The 14,630-nt window shown below is 45.3% G+C and overlaps 1 protein-coding gene across 1 annotated transcript; it reads left to right on the plus strand.

Annotated features, from left to right (window-relative positions):
* Positions 1 to 2,736: 2,736 nt before the first annotated feature.
* On the plus strand, positions 2,737 to 3,683 carry LOC123066621 (probable glutathione S-transferase). Its single transcript, XM_044489669.1, has 2 exons — positions 2,737 to 3,097; positions 3,194 to 3,683. Exons 1-2 carry the CDS (start codon positions 2,777 to 2,779, stop codon positions 3,566 to 3,568), a joined length of 696 nt encoding a protein of 231 aa, XP_044345604.1. The 5' UTR covers positions 2,737 to 2,776; the 3' UTR covers positions 3,569 to 3,683.
* Positions 3,684 to 14,630: the final 10,947 nt, after the last annotated feature.

The following is a 14,630-nucleotide window of genomic DNA, read 5'->3' on the forward strand; positions in this document are numbered from 1 at the left end:
GAAGCAGCTCTTAAATATGAGGGTCCTGCACCCAGCCCATCGATGGTCCATCGTCGTCTGCTCCGCCGGCATCTTCATCTTCATGATCATGCCCTTCGTCTGCTCCGGCATCTTCCTCATCATCATGTCCTGCATCTTCTACATGATGACTGTGTACAGCATCACCGTCGTGATCATGTCCTGGAGATTCTTCGTCTTCTCGCCCGCCCGAGCCGCCGTGGTTGTCTTGCTGCCCTTCCTCATTTCTTGCCCGACCCCCATGGACGACTTCGTAGTCATCTTCATCACCTTGCCACCGATAGCCATCCATGAAACCACGCAAGAGCAGGTGGTCCCGCACCTGCCCGGAATCCGGGTCCGCAATAAGGCTCTTCAGCTTGCATCTTCGACACGGACATCTTGTCTCCGTCTCGTTCTTTTGAAGCATCTCAGCCTTTGCGGAGCTCAAAAACCTATTCACGATGCCTTCGGTCATCGTGCGGACCATGTTCGCCTGCGGGGTGGAGCAAAACGATATTTTAGAACCAAGAAAAAATTCGGCATGACTTTCCCTAAAAATAGGACCAAAAGAATGCATAGTGCCAAAATTCTCGCCGAAACGGAAATGAATCAACATTCCGGCAAAATATTGGCAACTATCATATTTCAAATATCGGTACCTGTAAACACAAACATATATGCAACACCACAAACATATGCAACACCACGAACATACATAGATCTAGCTAGGCCATAAAAAGTGCATGTGCACGTTGTTGGAGGGAGAACAACATAAAGATAGCTTCCCCCTTACTTACATATCAAAAAAAGGTAATTTAACCACTTAATTTGGATGAATCTATGGTGCAAATGAGGTGAGGAGGAGGAGGCAGCCGAGACAATCTTGGAGGAGGAGGTGGACAGAATGAAGTGGGGAAAGTGAGTGGGTAGGTGTGGCTGTCCAAAATATCTAGCTGGTCCCAGGTTACTAATGGCGCACCACCTACAAATGCGCCATTAGTAACCCTGGTTACTAATGGCGCACCAGCTCGTGGTGCGTCATTAGTAGTTTTGCAAAAAAAAATTATATATACTAATGGCGCACCGGGGCACAGTGCGCCATTACTACTTTAAACTAGTAATGGTGCACTATTCTCCGGTGCGCCATTAGTAGTTTTGCCAAAAAACAGAATAAAAAAGAATATGATAGTGGTGCACTGTGCCCCTGGTGCGCCATTAGTATGTGGAAAAATAAATAAATAATTGTTACTAGTGGCGCACCATGTGTCTGGTGCGCCATTAGTGTGCGCCACTGCTATATAGTGGTGACGCACCACATGTCTGGTGCGCCATTATTGGCCATTCCATCTATAGCCCTTTTCCTAGTAGTGAAAAGATGATAGATTGATATGCCGACTGTGTGTTGTTCAATCGGCCGTCACCCCTTACGTATATATGAGGCGGCTGGACTTTCCGTACAAAAAAAGGACTCAAATCTGGTCCAAAACCTTAAAAGTTAACCTAACTCGGACTACGAGGGCCGGAACTTCCAGCCAGCCCGAAACTTTCGGGCTAAAATTACATCAAGTAGCCCTCTTGTACAGCTCATGCAGGTCCCACATGGCCTCGGATCGCGATGGTCCAAAAAGCAAAGTTGTAGATCTTGCAATGAAAAAAAACCTCTTCAGTTGATCACTTTTTCATTGAGGCCATATTGAGATTGAATTCTGGCCCGCAAATCTGCAAATGATGTTAAAATTCCAGTTTTCGGGGCGAATCGCGTGCGAACTCTCTGTTCAGCCCGGAACCTCCCCGCAAGTTTTGCCCGGAACTTCTGGGCTAAATTTTGTAGCACACTGTTTTGGCTCTAACTTTTGCATACGAACTCTGATTTAGACGTTTCTTATATCAAAATCGATCATTTCGACGAGACGAAGACAATCCATGTAGATCATTTTTCCATTTCAGGTTTTCTTCGGGGCTTAATTAGACAAATGATACTCCGAATATAAGATCTTAGTACTTTGAGCACAGTTTCGACCTTGAAGATGAAATCGGATGGCGATGACCCAAACTTAAAAGATGATCATATCAACAATACGGTACTCTTTCATGTAGAACACTTCTCCATTTGAGGCCGTCTTAAATAAGTTTTTGACAGTGCCAAAATCTAGTGTCAACAGTGACAAAGAGGAGTAGTGGCAACAAGAATGTGTGGCTTGGGAGTGTGCAGTAATTTATTTTTCCGTTGCAACAACCGGAACCCGTGCAGTTGCACAAGTTGACGACCAGTATATAATGGTGGATTGCAACTCGGACAAAATAGCGTAACTACAACCGGGATGGCCTCTTTGAATCTTATCTTACAAGTCACAACCCAGCCAAGAAAAAAAAAAGAGGCCGGCCAGTGCCACGAGAGGCCGGACCAACAGAAAAAAGACAATGGCCACGAAAATCAATGATGCACGATAGATCCAACAATTAAAAACTTAGATGTGACATTTAAGAAAAAACATTTTGATATGACTTACTCCACTATGCGCCTACAATCGGTTGCACTTTACAATGTTTAATCACTAAGCGCCGAAGGAGGAAGCACCGAGGAAACTTCTCGGAAGCACCGGAACAAAACCATTTGACTGGAGATCTTAACAAGAAATATGTTCCAGCTTCCTGGAAAAGTTTAAATCCCATATCCCAGCGCCGGTATAAAATACCAGTCATTGGGTTCCCAGAGCTCAGTCTGACGAACTATGTACTACACCTGATTTGCAGGAGAGCGAGCTAGGCCGAGACGATGAGCTCCCCAGCGGCGGCCGTGAAGGTGATCGGCGCAGTGGACAGCCCGTTCAGCCACCGCGCCGAGATCGCTCTGCGCCTGAAAGGAGTCCCTTACGAGCTCATCCCAGAAGACCTGAGAAACAAAAGCGAGCTGCTTCTGGCCAACAACCCCGTCCACAAGAAGGTTCCGGTGCTCCTCCAGGGCGACCGCGCCGTCTGCGAGTCCCTCCTTATCGTCGAGTACGTCGACGAGGCCTTCCCTGGCCCACCCCTCCTCCCCGCCGACCCCTACGAGAGGGCCATGGCCCGCTTTTGGGCCAGCTTCATCGACGGCAAGGTAGGCAACCAACCCGACGCTGGACGCACACCTCAGTCCTCGTCCTTCTTCAGTCGCGGATAAGATAACTGCTGAATTTTTGCTTGCACTGTGCAGTGCTCGAAGGCCTACTGGCTGGCGCTGTGGGCGGAGGGCGAGGCGCAGGAGGGGTTTGTGAAGGAGACAAAGGAGAACTTCGCGCTGCTGGAGGCGCAGCTGGAAGGGATGCGGTTCTTCGGCGGCGACGCCATCGGTCTTGTCGACATCGCCGCCTGCTGGTTGGCACACTGGCTGGGCGTCTTCGAGGAGGTCGCCGAGGTGAGACTGGCCACCGAGGACGAGTTCCCTCGCCTCTGCCGCTGGGCCAAGGAGTATGTGTCCGGCGAGAAGGTGAGGGCGTGCCTGCCGGACAGGCCGCAGCTGCACGCCCGCTTCGCTGCCAACAAGGGGATGTTCGTCGCCATCGCCAAGTCCATGCTGCCGCCCAAGTAGCTAGCCAATGTGTCTATGCCCATCCATGGGACAAATAGCTCCCATGTGACGTCGTTGGTGTGAATTGTCTCTCATGGGACGTAGTTGGTTGTAATAGCTCTCATGTGACGTCTCCTATCGCATAAATAGCTCAAGCAAGACAACCCATTTACGCGGCTAGTTGGCTGTTAGTTAGCCTGAGGTTTGGTTAGGACACTGGGGGTTATGTGCTTTGACTGGTGGGGTCCACCTAGGGCCACGTAGTCAAGAGTCAACCGTTCACGGCTCGATCGGTGACTATGTGACCGTGCTCGACTTGTCGTGCTGGAATGGGCGAGCGGCGCCGCCGTAAGCATGTTCTCCGGCAGCGGTTTCTTCTCCGCGGTGGTGGAGCGCATTTCTCGGCAGCGGCAGAGCTATTGCGAGGTGAGCCCGAAACCCTAGTCCCACTCCCTAGAATTTTGGGGGATCTGTGGCCTCATGCTGCCCCTCTGTTTCTTGGCGATTTAGAATCGGGCTCTATTAGATTCGGGGGCTGTTTCTTCTCCGCGGCCCGGTGGTGGAGCACCTTTCTCTGCAGCGGCTATTGCGAGTGAGTATTTTCCAAACACTACTTCCATTCCACTGAATTTTGGATAAATCTGTGGCCTCATGCTGCCCCTGTTTCTTGGCGTTTTAGAATCTCGATTGGATAGGAGATGGAGCGAGGGCTGGATGAGATGAAGCGAGGAGACAGTGCTTCAAATCGGTAATGCCACCCTGTTTTCTTCGTGATTTAGAATTGAACTCGATTTGGTAGTGACTGTCGCTTACACTGCCGCCGCTGCCTGCCATTGACAAAACAGGGGAGGTTCAGGTTCTACCACCACATTCGCAATTATAGTGGATTTTTTCCCTGTAAAGCCATACTCAGTGATGGCAGTTTCCAAGACATTGATAGAGATACCACCATGAGGTTGGATGTCGACTTTGCAGATGTTGATCCCCAGGAATTGGAGAGCATGAAGGAGAAGGCCGTGGGCAAATTGGTGGAGAGAATTGGGGACATTATTGTTTGGGGTCCAGAACAAGAGGTATCTCTGCAACGTTCCGATAACTATAATGGTGAATATGTGAGAATTGAAGATGGAGAATCCATGGTTGCTGAAATTGATCAGCAAGAAGGGTGGGCAAGCAAACAAGTAACATTTTGTGCAGAGGCAATTGATCTGCAAACTCATTCCAGTGTTGGTTATGTGCCATCAAAGATGGCTGCACAGGTGGAAGATGATGAATGGGTTTCACAAAAGAAGATGTTGGCATTGTTGACTGAACCGACTGTAGTAGCTTAAAATACAGGGATTGATGCATATGGAGAGGAGGGAAACCATGGTGCTAGGAAGATTGTTGTTGACTGGAATGTAGTAGAGTTGAATGAAAAAACAGATTTGGTCATTACACCAATATCTGACATTGATATGGCCGAAATGTTTGGCATTCAAGGTGATGACAAAGATAATGAGAAGGATGGCAGTTCTTTGCCTGCTGATGGTAACACATGCCCTAGAAATGCAAATGAGGATGAAGACCAGCTGATGAGAGAGGCTACAGATGATGTGGATGATGCAGACGATAATGAGCTGGTTTGTTTGTATGACAAAGAGAACCCAGTTATTGAGGTGGGAAAGTTGTGGCCAAGCATGAAGGAGTTTAGCATGTCTTTAAGGACCTATGCAGTGAAAAAAGAGTTTGATGCCAAGACTATGTGGACTGGTTGAAAAAAATTTATGCTCGGTGCAAAGGTTATGATGGTGGTGGCAATCCTTGCAAATGGTACTTGTCTGCCAGACTACAACCTGATGGAAGTACAGTAAGGGTAAATCAAATACCACACCAGATACATGTATGACCACTTCACAGAGTTTTTCAAAGATGACATCACAGCTTTGGGTTACAGAGAAGATTACTCCTATTTTAGCCAAGACTCCAAACACTACTGCAAAGATGCTTAAAGTTGACTTGGAGAAGCTCTACCCCATCCACCTGCAATATACCACAGTGTGGAAAGCAAAACAAAGGGCCATGAAATCATTGTATGGTGACTGACCAAATACATTTAGGATGTTGTATAGTTTTAAAGCAGAGGTGGAGAAGAGGTCACCTGGGAGTGTGGTGGAGATACATACAGAGGTAACAAAGGATGGCAAGGTTTTATTCAGCACGTTTTTTATGTGTTTGAAGCCTTGCATAGATGGATTCAAAGCAGGTTGTCGTCCATATTTGAGCATAGACTCATCTTTTTTGACTGGAAAGTGGAATGGTCAGTTGGCTGCATGCAATGTTCTAGATGGACACAACTGGATGTTTCCAATTGCAATAGGAATGTTTCAATCAAAGACAGAGGCATCATGGATATGGTTCATGATGCAACTGAAAAGATGCATAGGGCCAGTTTCTCCTTTGGCCATCCACACAGATGCATGTAAAGGGTTGTAAAATGCAGTAAAAAATGTTTTCCCCCATGCTGAGCAGAGAGAGTGCTTTGGACATATGTGGATGAATCTGATAAAAAAATTCAGAAGAGATGAATTTGGGCGCATGTGGCCAGCAGCAAGATCCTACACCACACAGACACATTCCTATCACCTTGGTAAGATATTGGCATCATGTAGTGATAATGAATTTGCTTCATGGTTGAACACCCACCATTATCTGTTGTGGTATAGATCAGGTTTTAATACTGCCATAAAATGTGATCATATCAATAACAACTTGGCAAAAAGTTTTAACAACAAAGTGAAGGATTTGAAAGACTTGCCTGTGGATGACATGGTGGACCAAATAAGGATCATGATCATGCGTTTGCGGGAGTTGAGAGGAAAAATTGCTAATATTTTGGAAGGGGACAAGCTTCCAGCAGTGGTACAACAGGTGGTCAACAGGAGTAGAAATCTCTCACATCTATCTATTGAGAAATCTTCCTTGTGGGGTGCTGAAGTTAGAGATACAAAGAGTGGCAAGAGGCATGTGGTAAATACTGAGTTGCATGAGTGCACTTTCCAAGAGTGGCAACACACTGGAAAACCATGTGAGCATTTCATACTTTTTTGGCATCTAAACCCAGGTTAAATATGCACCCATATTTGCATGAGTATTATTCAGTACAAAAATTCAAAGCTGCATATCCAAGTCCAATTCCTGCACTGACTAACCAATCTCAGTGGCCTGAGGTGGAAATAAAATTTACCTGGTGTCCCCTTGTCACTAGAAGAAAGGTTGGGAGGCCAAAACAGAGCAGATTCAAAGCTTGGTTTGAGAAAGGTGGTTGTAGTAAGAAGGGGAAAAGGGAAAAGGAAAAGAATGATAAGCCCAAAAGGGCTCAAAAAGGTAACAAAAATAGGTGCAAGTTGTGTGAGGTACTTGGGCACAGAATTGGTTCATCCAAATGCATCTACACTCCTTAGAGGCCAAAGTATGTTTCTGTTACTGTTTTTGCAAGTTTTTGATTTTGCTACTTGTTCTAGTATCTAACCAAGTCAAATGCTTTATTTTTTAGGAGGAAGCCTGCTGAAAAACGCCCACCTCTTGTTGTTGAACAATGCTAGCCAGTGAAAAAAGCAAGACTCAATGGCTTTAGAAGGAAAAGCACTAAGCAGATAATGTTTGGTGACAAAGATATGGAGCAAACTGAAACTGTTACTGCTGAACATGAGCTAAGTGTTTCTGTTTTGGACGATGTGATGCATACTGAATCTGTTTTGCAGGCGCTAGGGCAATCTGAAACTGTTGCAGATGAAGCAACTGTTGTGTTGTCATGCGAATCTGCTTTGACAGCTGTGTTGCCATGTTTGGAGGTTGTGTTGCCAAGTGTTGAGTTGCAAACTGAAGTAGTTGAACAATGTGTGCCTTCTACTCAATCTGCAGAAGTGCAAACTGAAGAAGTGGGACATGGTCAGGTGCAAAAGTTGAGGGGGGCTAGTGGAGTTGGCAAGAAAACCAAGGGGCCAAAAAGCAAGAGCATCAGCATCAACAAACTATGCGACGTGGAACCAAACAGTGGAAAAAGGAGAAGAAATCGAGTGGTAGAAAGAAGCAAAAGAAATAGAGTCGAAATCATTCAAATTTGATGTGAAAACTTAAGTTTGTTGTCATTTAATGTGAAAACTTATGTTCTTTCATGTGAAAACTTATGTGCTATGATGTTGATTTGACATGAAATAAAATTCAAATTTGAACCGACATTCAAATTTCAACCTATCTCCAATATATTTGGGGTTCATTTGTTTATTCTGTGATGTTGCATTGTTTTATGTACTACTATGCACTTTAGTACATAAATCCAACCCTTTTTGTGAAGTCCAACTCATAGTCACTGAAAATGTTGTCCAAATAGGCTCCAAAGTAAGCCGATGGGAAAACGGCCCCATTTTTAAGCAAGTTTTTTTCGACCTTCTCAAAATCACCCAAAAAGATTTTCTTAGCTTATATTATACCTATATAGGATCAATACGAAGTCTCACCTTTTTTTGAATAAGTATTCATATTATTTAATTTATTTTTGAAAAAACACCCTTTAATACAAAGTCAGCAATAAAACAAGTTTAAAAATTTAAAATGCAAAAATAACATCAGATCCTCCTTAGTCACTCCAAAATGAAGCTAAGGTGAGGTTTTTGATTTTTTTGCATTTTCAAAACCTCAAACCCTCTTCTCACTCCTTTGAACTCTATGCAACCTCAGTCGAGATAGTCCAATTTGTGAAGGTTTTTTCATGCAAAGATCATTAGATCAAGTTTATCATTTTATATCATAACTATGTAACATGAAAAGACTATATGCGGAGGTTTTCATTTTTTAGATTTTTTTTTGAATTAGTTATACACATTTGAATGTTCAGTCAAACCTTTCAAAACCCCGTTGACTGCCTCCAAAACGCATGTAACCCTAGCGCCAAACGTCCACCGTCGATCTAACCCTAACGCCAAACTGCGGCCGTTGGATAGGCCTTCTAGAAGGATTCTGCGGGGGCGATCCGTGGGAGCCCAGATTCTCCAATCTGATTGGCCATCGTTTTTTCTCTCTGACGAACAGATAATGTTGAGCGGGGGAGCATCTCAGTGACCGTTGGGCCGAGCGGATCGGGCCTGGTAGAGCCTGGCGTACGTGCGCACGGCCGTCGAGAGGCGGGAATGGGCTGCATGCGAGAAGGTCAATGACATGTGGGCCATCCCTATCCCATGCATGCCATGCAACGTCGCGGCCTAGCTCATCTCTGCTCGTGAACGCTGTGACACACCCTAGCCATTTGCATGCGGGCTTGCATGCATGCATCGATGCAGTAAAGCACGACAGGGGTGCAACGTATAGGTACGTCGCATCCAAGCTATTTTAACAAATGCATGTTTGAACCTGAGACACGGGACGGATGCATCGGTGGTGCAGCTCCTTTTTCAGTGTCACCGCGGACGAACGAGCCTATTTCCCACGCGGCGTCACCGCCGATGCAAGTGCACGAAACGATGCATCTCGCCTGTGCCGCTCGTGCCTCTTTGGATGCTCTGCCCGCCGTTTTTGAATTAATGCCCGCAATTACTTATGCCAGTACGAACGGAGAAGAGAAAACGATCGAGAAGGCACCGTGTACACATTGACCACGGCTACAACGCGGCTATAAAAGGGCACCATTTCCTCATCCCTCTCACACTCATCTCTCAAGCCTCCTCCGCTTCTTCTTTTCGAGCCAAATCCACCACTCGAGCCACCATGCAGTTCAACGGCCCTACCTACCGTCGCCAGAGTCATCATCGAGAATAGCCTGAGGGTGTCGGCCATCTCAAGGTGGAGGGGCCGTAGAGAGTTGGTTCGCTTCTTCCTACAAGCCGGCTACCGCCACCTACCTCCGGGCACTCCGCCCATGTTCCACCTCCACGAGCAGTACGGTGGCAACGCCAACGGCCTCGTCATCGGCCTCTATGTCACCTTCACCAACCCCTACGACGCTCACCACCTCCTCAGCGAGGTGTTCTGGTGTGGATGCGAGTTTATCGCGTTCACGACCTACAACATCTTCACCAACTTCCACCACATCTTCCCTCACCCCAACGGCATGCACACCCTCCCCTACCAGATGCCGGAGAATGACAAGTGAGGGGCGCCGGCTAAGGAGGAGGGGCCAAGGAGTTGTTCGAGTGCGAGTCTTTCTATCTATCTAGCTTGTGTTTGTGTTGGTTCGGGCGTGTGTGCCCGTGTCTTCTATCTATCTAGTTTTAATTATTTCTCTTTCATGTTTTATGAACTATATGTTGTAAGGGGATGCCCCTCTATATGTTCTATCTATCTATGCTACGAGGGTACCCGATGCCCCTCTATCGTGCTATCTATTAATGTTTTTTCGGGCTATCGTGCTATATATTAATTGTTTTTGATTTGTGCGATAGTGTTTTCAAAGTTTCTCCATTGCATTTTATTTATGTGGCCATGTGAACTAAAAAATGCACTAAAACATGATCCAATCATATAAGTTGTTGTTAGCACGTGTCTAGTTAATTATCTTCCTTTTATGTTTTATGCACTATATGTTGTAAGGGGATGCCCCTCTATGTTGTAAGGAGATGCTACTAGGGGCACACTAGATGTCTTCTTTTTTGAGAGGGTCACAACCTTTTTCGGTTGAAACACATGAGTAAAACCTTTGGTGTATAGCACAAATCAAAAATAAAAAAAATGGTGCTTGGTTGAAATAAACTAGAACCAAACAATTGCAACTTTTTTGGTTCACAAAGACTGCAAGTTAGACTGCTAACTAGAACCAACCTTTTGTTTTAGTCAAAACAACACGGGACCCTACCATCGGACACGATAGCTTATGCATAAAAATAGCTCAAATAATTATCAGATGAGTTATCTAAAAAAAGGTGAAGGCAGGAAACTTAAAATTTGTGAAATAACCTAAAGCCGAAAAGATATATCGATGTCAATGACCGTGTGCACTTTTTTTGCACTAGCTACACTTCTTTTATCAATGGGCCTGGATATGTTCTATTCGGCCCTGCCTAACTTCTATATGGGCCTGGCCTTTTCGGGCAACTGTGGACGAACCTTTTTTTTTCCTTTTCTCCCTCTACCACTGAAACTGAAACTAATGACGAACTGAAGAACTGAAAAAACAAAACAGAGTGGAGAAGACATGCCGAATTCGTACAACGCAACACTTTTATTCAAATGTAAATATCATTCCGTACAAATGATGCCCAATCTATTCACTTACGACTAATTATGATCACATAAACAAAAGCGAGAGCAATTACACAAACATAAAAAAGTCTGGCCATCAGCCCCATCAAATTGACCTGCTTCTGCAATTCAATGAGTTTCTTCATCTGCTTGTTCAGCTTTTTCAGCTCTGCCGTCACTCTTGCATCCCCCACAGTAGCACCAATGGAATGGGCGCCCCCAATGGAAATGCCAGATCCAGGGGCCCCAGATCCAGACGCGCCCGATCCAAATTTGCCCAACTTCTCTGCCTCCAACGGTAAATCGAGATCCCCTGATGCACCCTCCAGTTGAATCCGCTCTATGTACCCATCTAGCCACTCAAAATGGGTGCATTGCTTCAATTTCTGAAATCGGAAAGATGAACCCTAAATCCCAAATCCGATGAAAAATGGGGAAATATGAAATTGGGAGACAAAAACCAAAATTGGCATAGTGAGAAGTAAAATCTCACATTTCCCTGCTTTGGTTTGCTCTCGCATTTCACGAATTCTCGCCCAAGGTTGCCATTCTTGTCGGTCGTTGTGACTAGCCGCTTCAGGGATGCGATACGTGGGCATGCAGGGCACCTTGTCATGGGCACTGCGCCATAGCGCGGCCATGAGCGGCGGGAGGCTGAAGAGGAGCTCGACATTGCTAGGTCACGGCCCGGAAAGGCGTTGCTGCGCGTCGTCGCCAGAGAAGAAGAACAACAACGATCGGGGAGGGGGGGATGGGCTAGGGTGCTGCACGGCTCGGGGCACGGCTCAGTGTCCTCTTGTACCAATGCTGACCTGGATAAGTTAGTGGGCCCCACGCTGTGGGTCCCGCTCACCTGACCAATGCTGAGTTGGATAAGTTAGTGGGTCCCGTGCTGTGGGTCCCGCTCACCTGATTCGAGTTTTAAACATGTGTCTTTGGATTAGGCAGCAGTGTCGCATGGGAGCTATTTTTTCCAACGTAAATGTCACATGAGAGCTATTACAACCAACTACGTTGCATGAGAGACAATTCACACCAACGACGTCGCATGGAAGCTATTTGCCCCATCCATGGATGTGCGTGTGGGTGCGCATGGGTGTGTCAGGGTGTGTCTATGCCCAGCCAGAGATCGCTGTTGTGTCAGCTTTTGCTGTTCTGCTGGCCAGAATAAAAAAGCGAAACGTATTGGATACAATTTTTCGAACGTTCTGTTTATGCCACAAATGCAAGTGCACCAGATACAAATGCAGAATATCACGTATCTTAGCTAGCAGCTTCACCAGCAACTCAAAACAAAAACTGCAGAATATTTTGGTATATCTAAAGACAAATAAAAGGGGAGCGGCTCGAAACAAATGCAGAACACCACCGTGGAAAGGCACGGGTCGGGCTTGGAATCGTCTCACCTTTGTTCTGGTCTCTGTGCCATTGACATGGACTCGTATCTCTACTCTCTACTACCTAAAAGAAACGTAAGGTTCCCTCTTCCTTCTTACATTCTTCCGTTTCGTCGAGCCTTCCACAGCCGATTTTCCATGTGCCGTCCACCCCACGCGCGATTAGTTATGTCCAGTCAAGGAAAGAACCGCTAAAATAGGAAACCTCCTTGTACGCACAATAAATCTGTGCAAGCGTTCTCTCCTGCCTCCCGGTCCTAACCCTAGCCGCCCTTCTCCGTTGCCGACGCTAGCGAGCAGTGCGTAGCGCATGCACCAATTTCTAGACACGGCGCTCCCCCTCGACTTCACAATGAAGCAGATCGTCGGCATCGACAACGAGCCGGTGCGTTTGGCGTTGTCTCCTCTCTCTCGTGCATGGACCAACTTGGATGGAGGGCGGTGGATCCGGGACGTGACCATGAAGCAGCTCATCGGCAACGACGTGCGCCCGGGTCGATCTAGACGGTGGGCGATGGATCCGGGATGTAGCGGCTTCCTCGACTTCTTCCGCGGCGGCGGCGGCTAGGTCTGGTTTAGTTAACAGTTATCGTTAATTCACGCCACGAACTCATTATCTGAAAACTGGAATCTCCCGTTCGGTTTAGTGCACTTGGATCACTTTGAAGCAAACTGTGCGCATAGTACTGAACTGGGAGGTGCTGGGAGGCTGATGCTTCAGATGGAACTGGCATCGAGGTGAGTAAACACATGCTTACCTACTTTATTCTCTTACTATGAACTTGATTAGCACTTCCTAGAAACATGGTGGATGTGATATACGAGTATTTGAATAAACATGCTGTGCAATATATTCATTAGACAATATGGAAATACGTTCGTATGTCCTCTGATCCTTAGGGTTTCTTTGACTTTGTAACATTCAATCTGCTTTGCGTGAAGAGGAGAAGACAGAGGACTAGGAACAGAGAAGGGGATAAGGGAATTCAGACTTTGCTATTTCTGTACTGACGAAACACTTACAGGCATATGGGTGTTTAACTGTTTATATACAAAGCCATACACCACACACGCCTCGCCTCAGGCACACCACAGCAACGCCCAACAACCACACACACAAGTACAGGAATGAGTATTTGTCATAGTTTCCATTATCAATTGATTAATAGATGTTGTTGCAACACAAGGATTGGAAGCTGCATGTGTTATGTCCATTACTTTTGGGATTTGGTATGTGTACTGATTATTTTCCAATGCAGGTAAGATTGATGGTTGCCCTTCTGAAAATTGTTGGGATCGGAGATCTAACAACTGTAGATGTAGTGAATGTTAATGCTTATTGTGATATGTCGGGTATTTAGTGTTGCATGATTTATGTATTGAAGCTTGCATGGGGATGGTAATCTGAACTTTATATGCAAAAAATGGTTTACACTAATTTAGCTAAGCCAAATCTTCAGTCCTAAAGCAACTTTATGGTAGTGTCTGGTGTTGATAGCCCATATACCCATGTGTCCATGTACAAATGCATTTCCCTGTTTCCTTATGGTAATTTATGATAGTACAGACAAAATTTGATTTTTCCAAAAGGTATGCTTGTTACTGGAATCTTATTAACATCCCTTTCTAATAGATCAAGATCTCAAAATATGCAATGGTTAGTATAGTTATTAGTGGCTTATGAATTTTTAGTAATACAAGGTTTATGTTAACTAATTACACATTTCCTTTAGAAATGAATTATATTGTTTTTCCTGTTTGCTTGTGTTAAGCAGTTAAGCCGCATATGAAAATCCATACACATTTCCTTTAGAAAGGAATTATATTGTTTTTCCTGTTTGCTTGTGTTAAGCAGTTAAGCCGCATATGAAAATCCATACATTTGCTTCCTCTCTCATTAGGAGGAGCTTTTCGAATCAAGGAATAAATGAAGAGTGGAAGATGACCCAAGTCACAGTGGAACATGTCTTATCATTTGTTCAGAAATATGTATAGTCGGATGATTACTTTTGTGAGATCGGTGGAAGGAATTGCATTTCTTACTGCAGTGAGTTTCCAATAGGATGGAAGCACCGATGAGAACCACATTTGTTTTTGGCAGATTAGGTGCGCGAACGAATTGCCGGCACATTTGTATGTTATAATTTGATCCCTTTGTTGAGATAGAGTTTTTTCGCATGTTAGTGAAAGTCTGTAAAAAAGCCAATTACAACAACACTATTATGGGGTGTTTTGGGCAAAGCCTACAGTTGGCTCAAGAAACCATTGAATATACATAATTTTAGGCTTATGTTTTTAGATCAATTTGTAACGATTTGATTGTTTTTTAATTACTCGGTGCTCCTTAACTGTGAGTGCTGGATGGAGACGAGCTGTTACATTGAATACCCGACGAAGAGAGAGCGACATGGTTGTTAGAAGACATATGTTCCTGTGCAACGCACGGGCAATTACCTAGTGAGAATAAACATGAA

The sequence above is a fragment of the Triticum aestivum genome, chromosome 3B, assembly GCF_018294505.1.
Source record: "Triticum aestivum cultivar Chinese Spring chromosome 3B, IWGSC CS RefSeq v2.1, whole genome shotgun sequence".
NCBI classification, from domain to species: Eukaryota; Viridiplantae; Streptophyta; class Magnoliopsida; order Poales; family Poaceae; genus Triticum; species Triticum aestivum.